The 13,952-nt window shown below is 42.9% G+C and overlaps 1 protein-coding gene across 1 annotated transcript; it reads right to left on the bottom strand.

Moving 5' to 3' along the window:
- Positions 1 to 756: 756 nt before the first annotated feature.
- LOC111914362 (polyadenylate-binding protein-interacting protein 9) lies at positions 757 to 4,103 on the bottom strand. The gene is made up of 9 exons (XM_023910119.3): positions 3,081 to 4,103; positions 2,759 to 2,869; positions 2,587 to 2,631; positions 2,220 to 2,292; positions 2,004 to 2,116; positions 1,837 to 1,896; positions 1,632 to 1,748; positions 1,164 to 1,225; positions 757 to 1,074 (listed from the first exon to the last, which is right to left on the bottom strand). The coding sequence occupies exons 1-9, from the start codon at positions 3,483 to 3,485 to the stop codon at positions 1,014 to 1,016; spliced, it is 1,047 nt and encodes a 348-aa protein (XP_023765887.1). The 5' UTR covers positions 3,486 to 4,103; the 3' UTR covers positions 757 to 1,013.
- Positions 4,104 to 13,952: the final 9,849 nt, after the last annotated feature.

Here is a 13,952-nt window from a genome sequence, read left to right as displayed (position 1 = left end):
TCCTATTAAGACGGAAACAACGTTTCAATGCTTCATCATTATAAAGACAATTACCGACAAAATAATCACGTACCAAAAGTTTATATGCGGTTTGACGATCTCGATCAACAACCGCTCTTGTATGTGTAATATTAGTACGCTTTTCATCATCTATGTGTTGCACAACGTTACAAAATGTTGAGATAAACTCTTCATTATCATCCAAATCAAAATTTGTAAAATATCCATCTATGTGATATTTTAGAGACTATAAAAAAGAAGAATGGTTTAAAAATATGGTGGCAGTAGGTTGTATTTACAGGTATTATTATTATTATTAATTTAAGTTACATTTGTGTGTTTGTGTTCGTGGTTCTCGCCAGGTGGACAACGAATGTCCTCCGTAAAGAGTACTTCGGATGGCCATATAAGTAAAAGAAAATACACGACCAATATTGGTTGGATAAGCAAAGTGTGTTGCTATTTCATACAATGTGCCCTAAATTGAATAACACAAACACAAAAATACGTATTTTGTACATAGTTTTTATTTTTTTTCTTTTCCAACTCGTATATGACAAATTATGAATGTTTCGACCAAATCATCATTTGACATGTTTTGAACGAAAATGTGGATAAATTATCAGACACAATTTAAACAAAAGCACCCGATATATGATCTTGGGACAATTATATAAAAAATTGTCAAATCCGATATGGTCATACATTCATCATACGTGTCAAAAGTGTTCATAGTTTGTCATGAAAAGAACACCAGAAGCAATGTAACATACAATTTAAAAACTTAGAATCCCAAGTCTTAATGAGCAACATTACTTTGCCCATTGTTTGCAGATTGCAGGATTCTGCAATCAAACATGATGAAAAAAAAAAAGAAAACAAAAACAAGTTCTCAACTTAGGGATTGAATTTGTCTCCCCCTTCAAAGTTCATAACTAGTGTAAAAATGGCAAAAATGCCATAAAATAAACAAACACCTCACAAGAAGAAATCCTCCCTGATGGATGCATACATTAGTTGGTTGGAAGAGATCGAGCCACTCGAGGCCTCACTGGTGTCTTGGATGGACTCACCCTATAAGAATTAGAAAAATATATAAATATTTCTTTAAAAAAAATCAAGATTTAAAATGAAAAATATATATACAGAAAAGAGAAACTTACCTTATTGGTTGAGTTCCAAGTGTTTGACCACAACAATCTAATGCAATAATCGCACTTTCTGCCTGAAAATCATCCATAATATATAAAAATTATCAACGGATGAAGCAAAAATGAAGGAAAATTCCTAATGATACAAATCAAGAATCTAAATTGAGTTTTATACTTTTAAATTACTCCTAGTGAAACACATCCAAAATCACAAATATTTAAAAAGGTTAATGTCATAAATGGGTAACAATATAATTTTAGTGCACACAACCTTGTAAATCGTTTTATTCAAAAAATTCAAGTTCTTAGTATATAATATACTTTTCATAATTGTACTTGTTTCATTATATCTTTACAAAAGGTTTAAAATGGACAAAAAAAAAATATAGAAATATTCGTTAGTAGAAATCAAAATGTCATTTATAGTATTTTCTCGGTATTTTTAACATTAAAAAAAAAAAGAAAAAGAAAAAAACTCACCATCACAAATTCAACAAAAGCAATTCGTGTTGAATGAACATGATCTCCCAAAAGCCTAATGCGAGAAACCTCACCGCATCTTGTTTCAAAAAAATTCTTGACCTCACCTTGTGAAACCTGTCGTTGTTTCTTTTTGACTTAATGAACTTAACAGAAACAACAAGACTTAATCTGGTAAACTATATACGGTGTACTTTATACTGACCTTTTTGTCGATATTTGTACAGTAGACTGTCCTTGCACACATCTCCTTTTCATCCTCTGACTGAATTCCAATCATCAAAAAAGTAAATAAATAATCTAATCCCATCATCTTTTTTGATATAAATATTTATATTAAAAATGATTTATTTCATATTCATAATTTCATACCCTTGGAAGGAAAGTTGGATTCACTGGAAGGATGGCAGTTTTTGAAGGCAAAACCCTAACTTGAGAGAACCCCAACATTATTCCACAAAGATTAAGGGCTGCTCTTGCGGAATCTACCACCATTTAATAATGTAAGCTTTTCTCAAATGATTTTTTTTTTAATTATACAATTTTATAAAAACTATAAATATTAAAACTTTTTTATGTCTAACTTACTCTCATCAGCAAACTCTACAAATGCAAAACGGAGACGTGAATGTGGGTCCCCGCAAACTCGACAATCAAGAACCTTCATAATGATATAGCACAAAAAATAAGTACTCAAATAATCAATTTAACAAAAATTTGAAAATATTAATTAAGTTTAAAGAGTGCAAATTACAAAAATACTACACAAAATTTGCTTAGTCTTTGATAAAAATAAGACAGATATGACAAGTGAAAATGGTTAATTTGAAAAAAAAATGTATGAAGTGTAAGGACTTACTTTTAATGGTTTGATTTAAAAAAAAAATAATGTATTAGTGATTAAACATATAATTAATTTTTGTGTAATTTGTTATTTTAAAGAGTAAGGACTTACTTGGCCATAGGCGCTAAACAGGGCAGCAAGTCTCTCTTCAGTGACCTAAAAGAAGGAAAGATTCGATGATTGATTATCAAAAATGACATCGATTCATTATAATACAAAAGGTTTCAATGATTCGTTATAAGAAATGACTAGAATTGGATTTATTATAAGTGTTGTTACTTACATTATGATCAATGTCAGAAACGTAAACTGTTCTCTTAATGCTATCTTCTCTTTGAGCTCGAAAAGCTCTTCCATTTAATCGTCTTCTTCCCTGACTATAGTTATTTCTCCTCTGTATAACAAAATAATAAAGCTTTTATCAGATAGAACGAAATCATGAATAAGAATCACAAATTATAATCAAATACCCATAACAATTAGTGGTAAAGAAATTGATTTTAATCATAATAAGACCCTCGAGAAGCTAATTATAAAAGGGATAAATGATAATCGAAGTAGTGAATAACATAATTTAATCAAAATGCATCAGTTGATTAACATACTCTTCGATTATTAGGGTATGCTTCAATTCCGTCTCCAGGGGAATTGGTGAAATAAGCAGGCGCGAAGTAATTGAGGGTAAGTTCGGTCTGATCACCATTGCGATCAATTGGCGAGTAGGAAGAAGGGAAGAATTCCTTCGCCATGGGATTCAACTTCAAATTGGACAAGATATCGACGATATCTTGCATTTTCATCTCTGATTTTGAATCGGAATCCGACCCGTTTTGGGAGTCAACGTTATTCACAACGGAATCGTTATCATCGGGTTTAGCAACATTGAAATTGTCGCTCTGGTTGGTAACGGCGACCTCAGTTTTTGGTGAGGATTGATCGACGGCAGTAATAGAACCAGCCACCGTCGTTGATGCTGCGGATTCGATTGAAATTTCAGGACCAGCAGCCATGAACCCAAAACCCCACTTCCTCAAAAACCCAGGAAAAAAAATTGAATTTAATAAAGGAAATGGAGCAATGAAATCAAAACCCCCAACTCGTGGAAAAATAAGCTCAATTCTATCAAGAAAAGGAAATAAATTAAATATTTATCAAGAGAATGAATTGCTGATAAACTACGCAAAAGCCCAATTCCTTTTCTTATTGTAAATGAAAAGAAAGGTGAAGAACGAAAGGGGTTTTTCTCCAAAAAAGGGCGATCTTTTGCGGTTTAATTATCTCAAAAAGTGAATTCTCTCTTTAAACAGACATGGAAAAAGCCTACAGAGAGAAACCCATTTTAAGAGCCACAATCTAAAGGAAAAGAAAGGAAAATCGAATTGCAGGAATAGGGTTTTTGAGGAATTTGATCAAAAGATGATGATGAGTTTGTCTTGGAGAAAAACAGGTGGCTTGAATTCGTCTTTTCTTCACCTTCCTTTATTTGTTGCCTTTTACTAACAGAAACAGTGAATGTATATGAAAGAAAAGAACATTTGAGAGAGAGAGAGAGAGAGAGAGAGAGAGAGAGAGAGAGAGATAGAGGAAGGTGCATTAAAGTGAGGGACGTTCGAATTGGGAAAGGCAACAGCTAACGTAAGGTGACTTAAGCCTTTTTTTGTTACTTTATGTAACAATCAATATGTCACTCATAACTGCTTCTCTTTCTTTAATTTAATATCCCTTTTTCCAACTCAATTATAAAAATCTTTTAAATATAATTGAACTTTCAAAAACAAGGTTATAATATTCAAAATGAATTGATCTCTAACTCAATTATAAAAATCTTTTAAATATAATTGAACTTCCGAAAACAAGTTTTTAATATTCAAAATGAATTGATCTGTATATAATATATCTTTTTCTTTATATGTAATAATTTATATTTTAAAATATTATATTGTATAATTTATAAAATATAAATTGTTATGTATGAAGAAAAATTGTTATGCATGAATCATCTCTCATATTCAAAACATTTATAATGTGTTCATTCAATGTCACCCCCCAAACCAGGACGGCAGAAACGTCTGGGGCGTATGGAGTGATTTCATGTACAGTATCATAACAATTGAATAATAATGAAACATAGCAACACAAACATTCATACATTTAGATTTCAAGTATTACATTGTTTACAAACACAGTGAAACGACCCAAAATTTTCATTTTTCCATATAACCAAAAACCATAATCTGAGTATCATATCATAAAACCATACGTGGTGTATCTCAAACATAGTAAAACACTGTGAGGAAAACTGTATCATATCTATATCATATCAAAATCAAGAACTGAATCAACTCCCAGGATGAAAACTGAAGCTGTGGTGTGTGCGATGCCATCATCCCGAGCTCTTCCCTTTGCTTGCGGAAGTACCTGAAACCAAAACTGAAACTGTAAGCACGAAGCTTAGTGAGCTCCCCCAAACTACCACATACCATACAATACATATAAAACACATACTGGGCCTTGCCCACTGTATCGGACCAAAGTCTGGAACTAGCTGCATCGGACCAAAGTCCGGAACTGACTGCATCGGACCGAAGTCCGGAACTAACTGCATCGGACTGAAGTCCGGAACTGACTACATCGGACCGAAGTCCGGAACTGACTGCATCGGACCGAAGTCCGGAACTACTCATCATAGCATGGCATAACACATGTCAACTAACATAACACACAACGTGCTTGAATCACGGAGACATCAAGCATACTGAACTACTGCTTCGGACTGTAGTCCGGAACTGCTACTAACTAAATGGGCCGGCATTGTGGCTTTAAACCCTGATCCTACTGGAAGGAAACTCACCTCGTGAACTGGCTGCTGCGTGTATGGCTCTGGAAGCTATCTGCTGCTGCTCCGGTATCTCCCCGGCTACAAGTCCATAAACACACTCAATCAATGCTAATCACTGCACTAGGGTAAAATGACTCTTTTACCCTTGGTCAAAGTCAACTCTCCTGGTCAAAGTCAACCCACAGTTGACCTGACTCGCCGAGTTGGGCCGCCAACTCGCCGAGTCCTTATTCTCACCTCTCGGTCCTACTCGCTGCTACTCGTCGAGTATGGCATCAACTCGACGAGTTCCCTTTCGAATCAAAACTTAGGCAATCTGCATCCGACTCGCCGAGTCATATGAACAACTCGACGAGTTGTTCTTCGAGCTAAGAAGATTGCCTTGGACTCGCCGAGTTGTATGAACAACTCGCCGAGTCCCTCCATTACTGACTCTAACCTCAAACTCGCTGAGTCCACTCTACCACTCACTGGTCCTACTCGGCATCACTCGAAAAGGGAAAAATCGGGGACTCTCGACTCGACTCGCCGAGTCGTTCTTCAGACTCGCCGAGTCGCTTGCATGCAACAACTCAAAACTCGATTCTGCTTGAATCCAGTGCATAAAACTTATAGATCTGGACTCCCTTAACTCGATTAGCACGTAAAGATTCTATCTTTACGTGCCCATATGCATCCATGAAGATAAAATAGCTCAAAATCATAAAGATAAGGCTAGATCTAGGGTTTTCATACAAGGTATCAACAAAAGACAATAGATCCGGGCTCTACAACTCCTAAATGAACAGATCTAAGGATATCTCGACTTAATAGGGCATCCATACCATCATAAGGCTTGAGAAAAGCATCAAAGTAGATCTAGAAGAGTTCTAATGGGGTTTTAAAGCATGAAAGGGAAGGAAATCCGAAGAATACCTCAAGGAACTCTGATTTGCCCTTGAATCTTTGCTCTACACCTCTTCTCCTTGCTCCTTTCTTCTTCTCCTTCTTCAAGCCTTCACAAATTCACACAAGAACACTTAAATCACTCAAGAACGGATTAGGGTTTTCTCACAGCTCTCTGAGGGTGAAGGAGGCGATATTGGGGGCTATAAGGTGGCTTAAATAGTGAGCAACCCGGGGATTTAGGGTTTCTTTCAGACAGACAGACTCGCCGAGTCCAGAATATGGACTCGCCGAGTCGCCGGCTAACACGTGCTCGAAATCCCGTCCCTACTCGGCGAGTCAGGATATGAACTCGCCGAGTCCCTCTTGCAACTTCAAAAATAAATACCATGGAATCATCATACCGGAGACGGGTCGTTACAATTCTCCCCCACTTATCTCAGACTTCGTCCTCGAAGTCTGCTACGGCTGAATCTGCAAATATCTCTGGGTAGTGCTCTCTCATCTCCTCCTCAGCCTCCCACGTCCACTCAGACCCCTTCCGGTGCTGCCACTGCACCTTCACTAACTGAATTACCTTGTTCCTCAAGGTCTTGGTCTTCCGGTCCAGAATCGCGACCGGCCTCTCTATATAATTCAGGCTGCTATCAACCTGAATATCCTCTAGGGGAACGACTGCTGAGTCATCCACCAAGCACTTCCTCAACTGAGACACATGGAAAGTGTTGTGGATCTGACTAAGCTCCTCAGGAAGATCCAACCGATAAGCAACCCGACCCACCCGGGCCAAAACCCTGAAAGGACCAATAAACCTGGGACCCAACTTGCCCCTCTTCCGGAACCTGATGACACCCTTCCAAGGTGAGACCTTCAGAAGGACCATATCACCCACCTGGAACTCCAAGTCTTAACACCTTCTGTCGGCGTAGCTCTTCTGCCGACTCTACGCAGTCTGCAGTCTACTACGGACCTGTTGGATCAACTCGGTCGTCTTGAGCACCACCTCTGTGCTCCCGATGACTCGCTGACCGACCTCGCCCCGACAAATCGGGGTCCTACACTTCCTCCCATAAAGCATCTCAAAGGGAGGTCGATCAATGCTCGCATGATAACTGTTGTTATACGAAAATTCTGCTAACGGAAGATACGTATCCCAACTGCCACCGAAATTTAAAACACATGCCCTAAGCATGTCCTCGAGAGTCTGAATCGTCCTCTCACTCTGCCCGTCCGTCTGAGGGTGGAAAGCGGTGCTGAAATGGAGACGAGTACCCATCTCGTCGTGGAACCGCTTCCAGAATCTGGATGTAAAATGGACATCTCGGTCTGACACCACCGATATCGGCACTCCATGACGTGCCACAATCTCTCGCACATAGATATCGGCTAACTTCTCTGTCGATATACTCTCCTGGATCGGGATAAAATGAGCACTCTTCGTCAACCGATCCACTACTACCCATATCGAATCTACTCCACGTGCGGTCCTGGGAAGCTTGGTGATAAATTCATGGTGATGTCCTCCCATTTCCACACTGGAATGTCTAACGGCTGCATCTTTCCGTGAGGCCTCTGGTGCTCCGCCTTGACCTTCTTGCAAGTTAGATATCTCTCAACATACCAGGCGACGTCCCGCTTCATGCAGGGCCACCAATAATCGGGTCGAAGATCTCGATACATCTTCGTCGCCCCTGGGTGGATAGAAAATCGAGACTTATGAGCCTCGTCCATCAACACCTGCTGTACTCCACCCTAGTACGGCACCCACACCCTCCCGTGAAGCGTCAACAATCCCCGACTGTCATAATCAAACGAGGCTACTCGGCCCACTATCCTCTCACATTTCTGCCTCTCCTCCTTAAGGCCCTCCACCTGAGCCTCCTTGATCCACTCCAACAATGGAGTGATCACTGTCATCCTCAAACACAGATCCCTGATAGGGGCTGCCGACACTTTGCGGCTTAGGGCGTCGGCCACCACGTTGGCCTTCCCTGGATGGTAAAGGATCTCACAATCATAATCCTTTAGCACATCCAACCATCTCCTCTGCCTCATGTTCAGACTCGGCTGATCCATAAGGTACCTCAAACTCTTGTGATCCGTGTAGATAGTACAACGGACCCCATAAAGATAATGCCTCCAAATCTTGAGGGCAAACACAACCGCCCCCAACTCTAAATCATAGGTAGGATAATTAGCCTCGTGAGGCTTCAACTGTCTCGGGGCGTAAGCTATCACATGGCCTCGCTGCATCAATACTGCTCCCATACCTGTGATCGAGGCATCACAGTAGACTACGAAGTCCTCTACTCCCTCTGACAAGGTAAGGATCGGAGCCTTGCACAATCTCTGTCTGAGGGTCTCGAACGCTGCCTGCTGCTCAGGCCCCCAACGAAATACCACCGACTTCTTGGTCAGTCGGGTGAGCTGCACATCTATCTTTGAGAAATCCTGAATGAATCTCCGGTAATACCCTGCCAACCCTAGGAAGCTCCGAATCTCATATGGAGACTTCGGGACCTCCCACTGCATCACGGCCTCTATCTTGGCCGGATCTACCAAAATGCCCTTCTGGTTGACGAGGTGACCAAGGAACTGCACCTCGCGCAACCAGAACTCACATTTGGAGAACTTCGCGAAAAGTCACTCCCTCCTCAAAACCTCCAGCACCTCCCGCAGGTGCTCCTCGTGCTGCTCCTGCGTCTTGGAATACACCAAGATATCATCTATGAATACTATCACTGACCGATCCAGCATCGGCCTGCACACGCGATTCATGAGATCCATGAACGCGGCTGGAGCATTGGTGAGCCCAAATGGCATCACCACAAACTCATAATGACCATACCTGGTCCTGAAAGCAGTCTTCTGTACATCCTCATCTCTAACCCGCATCTGATGATAACCGGAGCGTAGATCGATCTTGGAGAACCAAGAAGCTCCCTGAAGCTGATCAAACAAATCATCTATCCTCGGAAGTGGGTAACGGTTCTTCACCGTTACCTTATTCAACTCCCGGTAATCTATACACATATGATGCGACCCATCCTTTTTCCTCACAAACAGGATCGGCGCTCCCCAAGGCGAACTGCTCGGCCGAATGAATCCTTTGTCTAGCAGCTCTTGCAGCTGCGTAGACAACTCCTGCATCTCAGGGGAAGCTAGTCGATACGGTGCCTTGGCTATCGGAGCCGCACCAGGAATCAGGTCGATCCTGAACTCAACCTGCCTCTCAGGAGGTATCCCCGGCAAATCCTCGGGAAACACATCCGGGTAGTCTCGCACTATAGGAACATCATCAACTGTTGTCTTGCCCTTCACCCAGGCATCCAAGAAGTAAGCTACATAACCGGCATAACCCTGCTGAACATAGCGCCTCACCCTTGCGGCGGAACAAAAGGTCGGTCCACGCTGTGGCCTCTCGCCCTGAATCACTAACTCTCCCCCACTGGGAGTGCGAACCCTCACTAGCTGAAGCTCACAATCAATCACCGCCCCATTGGGGCTTAGCCAATCCATGCCCACAATAACCTTATTCCCTCGCAGGGGAATAGGAACCAGGTCCACTGAAAACTGCTCATCAAACAACTGAAGAGAACACCCTCTATGCACTCTGCCGACCCTCACGGTCCTATCATCTGCTATCTCAACCTCTAATGGACAATCCAGCTCCCCTGGAGCTCTACTAAATCTCTTGCTAAGCGCAAGCGATACGAATGATCGGGTAGCCCCCGAATCGAATAATACCATAGCAGAAATGTCGTTCACAGAGAACGACCCTAAATAAAACGTACAATCATAAGCAATAATCAAACAATAATAAATAAGAGATGAAGGGAAGATACATACCCGTCACCACATCAGGAGTCGCTCGCGCCTCCTCTGCTGTCATCTGAAACGCCCTACTCTTCGCCACTGGCGTCTCGGCTCGGCCCTGCCGGCCATCTGTAATCGTCAAGGTAGCAGGGGCAGGTGCAGCCACCTTCCCTGTTGCGGCTAAACTCGGACACTGGGACTTTTTATGTCCCCTCTGATTGCACTGAAAGAAAATCAGATCTGATGCTGCTACGGCAGTAGCAGGGGCCGTACAATCCCTGCTCAAGTGTCCAATCCGACCGTACTTGTAGCAGCCGGAACTCCCTGCCTTGCACGCCCCCTCGTGCAATCTCCCACACTTGCCACATCGATCGTGGCTCTGCTGACTCCTAGATCTGTGATCTGAAACCTTGGGCTTTTTGCCCGAACTACCTGTACCCGAAACCGCCTCCGGTTTCCTCTTCTTCTCCATCTCGAGATCAATCTCCCTCTCCCGAGCCCTAACAATCATGTCATCCAGCGTTTTACACCTGGACCGGCTCACAAACTGGCGGATATCGCTCCGCAACATCTCATGATAACGGGCCTTCTTCATCTCCTCATCGGCTGCATACTGAGGAACGAGAAGAGCCCTTTCCTTGAACTTGGCGGTGATCTCCGCCACTGTCTCTGTAGTCTGGGTGAGGTCCTGAAACTCCCTAGCTAACTGCTGCACCTCAATAACCGGTGCAAACTCCGCCCTGAACCTGGTAGAGAAGTCAGCCCAGGTCATGGCGTCCAATGCTGCATCATCTCCAATGGTATGTCCGACCTCCTCCCACCAATCCCGTGCCCTGTCCTTCAGAAGACAGGACGCCAATCTGACCTTGTCCCCCTCGGGACACCTGCTAGTGCGGAAAGCATTGGCCACATCCTCCAACCATCTAGTACTCGCTATGGGGTCCCGCGCCCCATGATAGTCTGGAGCTCCACATGCCTTGAACTCCCTGAATGTAAGGGTGTGCGACCCCATCATGGCCGCCACCTCGGCACGGAAGGTGCCCAATCTCTCATCCATCAGCTCTAGAATTCCCTCCTTGATCGAACTGAAGATCACAGGAGTCTGCTCTATAATGATGCGCGTAATCTCCGAAGAAAGAAACTCTCGGGACTGCTCATCCATGCGCTCGTCCCCCGAGCCTGAACCTGATCCCTCCCCGGCACCTCCACTGCCGGCTGCTGGTCTCGAACGCAAAACCACCATTCTAAAACACATCACAACTACATCAGAAAACTAAAATATCTCAAGGGATCATTGATACTACAACTAGCTTCCTGGTCTTGTCTCAGCCTTTCTTGATTCGAGTACGGATCCTCTGCTTTTAGTAGTACGGGCCCATACTACCTTCCACATCTATCCGTACTTTCTTCAAGAACTGCCTTGACTCCACCAAGTCACTTCTACTACTTCTGATCTCTGCTACTCTCATCCTAGGCTTGCCCTAGGGAAACCTCAGACTCAACTCAACTAGTCCTCGGCTGCTGAAGGCCTCCTTATAATGCTAATTAGCCACCACCTGAACACCATCACATGTGACGAGGCTTAGATAATCCTTCAAGTAAAAGACTCATCCCTATAATGGTTGGGCTCAAACAAGAGCTGCGCAATATGGCCAATTCCAGCACTCTGGGATTATTCAACCCTGATCACAAGTGGTGTGACGTGTTCACCTAATGGCTAACTCCCATCATTCAGAATCCCACAAAGCACGAAGCAAGCAGCATTCGAACACAAGAACCACTCAAGCAATCCTATCCCCATAACGGGGAAACTGTACTAGCATACAATGCTAAGCTCATACTATCAGGCATAACCTAAACAGGCTATCCTACTGCTGTCTACTCAATACTAGCATGCAATACTCATAAAGCCGTAACACATAGAGCAGGCACATAAGGCATCCTCCTAGATCCTTAGTCCTATACTAGCATGCTGTTCTACTGAAACGGAAACTGAACAAATAACTTGTATGGGTAATTTGGGAGTACTTACTTGAGCTCGGCTGATCGCATGCACCACACCCTTATCTCGTTTAAAAATTTCTTTCTTTCTAAGTGCTTTCAAAATTCTTTAGAAAACATTTTCCTTTTTAAAAATCTTTCTATCTTCCCCTTAGTTTGAGTTCAGATACACCCGGAAGTGTATCCGAATCCCTCAAACCAAGGCTATGATACCAACTTGAAACGACCCAAAAATTTCATTTTTCCATATAACCAAAAACCATAATCTAAGTATCATATCATAAAACCATACGTGATGTATCTCAAACATAGTAAAACACTGTGAGGAAAACTGTATCATATCTATATCATATCAAAATCAAGAACTGAATCAACTCCCAGGATGAAAACTGAAGCTGTGGTGTGTGCGATGCCATCATCCCGAGCTCTTCCCTTTGCTTGCGGAAGTACCTGAAACCAAAACTGAAACTGTAAGCACGAAGCTTAGTGAGCTCCCCCAAACTACCACATACCATACAATACATATAAAACACATACTGGGCCTTGCCCACTGTATCGGACCGAAGTCTGGAACTAGCTGCATCGGACCAAAGTCCGGAACTGACTGCATCGGACCGAAGTCCGGAACTAACTGCATCGGACTGAAGTCCGGAACTGACTACATCGGACCGAAGTCCGGAACTGACTGCATCGGACCGAAGTCCGGAACTGACTGCATCGGACCGAAGTCCGGAACTACTCATCATAGCATGGCATAACACATGTCAACTAACATAACACACAACGTGCTTGAATCACGGAGACATCAAGCATACTGAACTACTGCTTCGGACTGTAGTCCGGAACTGCTACTAACTAAATGGGCCGGAATTGTGGCTTTAGACCCTGATCCTACTGGAAGGAAACTCACCTCGTGAACTGGCTGCTGCGTGTATGGCTCTGGAAGCTATCTGCTGCTGCTCCGGTATCTCCCCGGCTATAAGTCCATAAACACACTCAATCAATGCTAATCACTGCACTAGGGTAAAATGACTCTTTTACCCTTGGTCAAAGTCAACTCTCCTGGTCAAAGTCAACCCACAGTTGACCTGACTCGCCGAGTTGGGCCGCCAACTCGCCGAGTCCCTATTCTCACCTCTCGGTCCTACTCGCTGCTACTCGTCGAGTATGGCATCAACTCGACGAGTTCCCTTTCGAATCAAAACTTAGGCAATTTGCATCCGACTCGCCGAGTCATATGAACAACTCGACGAGTTGTTCTTCGAGCTAAGAAGATTGCCTTAGACTCGCCGAGTTGTATGAACAACTCGCCGAGTCCCTCCATTACTGAGTCTAACCTCAAACTCGCTGAGTCCACTCTACCACTTACTGGTCCTACTCGGCATCACTCGAAAAGGGAAAAATCGGGGACTCTCGACTCGACTCGCCGAGTCGTTCTTCAGACTCGCCGAGTCGCTTGCATGCAACAACTCAAAACTCGATTCTGCTTAAATCCAGTGCATAAAACTTATAGATCTAGACTCCCTTAACTCGATTAGCACGTAAAAATTCTATCTTTACGTGCCCATATGCATCCATGAAGATAAAATAGCTCAAAATCATAAAGAGAAGGCTAGATCTAGGGTTTTCATACAAGGTATCAACAAAAGACAATAGATCCGGGCTCTACAACTCCTAAATGAACAGATCTAAAGATATCTCGACTTAATAGGGCATCCATACCATCATAAGGCTTGAGAAAAGCATCAAACTAGATCTAGAAGAGCTCTAATGGGGGTTTTAAAGCATAAAAGGGAAGGAAATCCGAAGAATACCTCAAGGAACTCTGATTTGCCCTTGAATCTTTGCTCTACACCTCTTCTCCTTGCTCCTTTCTTTTTCTCCTTCTTCAAGCCTTCACAAATTCACACAAGAACACTTAAATCACTCAAGAACG

The sequence above is a fragment of the Lactuca sativa genome, chromosome 7, assembly GCF_002870075.4.
Source record: "Lactuca sativa cultivar Salinas chromosome 7, Lsat_Salinas_v11, whole genome shotgun sequence".
Lineage (NCBI taxonomy): Eukaryota > Viridiplantae > Streptophyta > Magnoliopsida > Asterales > Asteraceae > Lactuca > Lactuca sativa.
The sequence above is the reverse complement of the archived record's forward strand: the minus strand, read 5'-3'. Positions and strand labels throughout refer to the sequence as shown.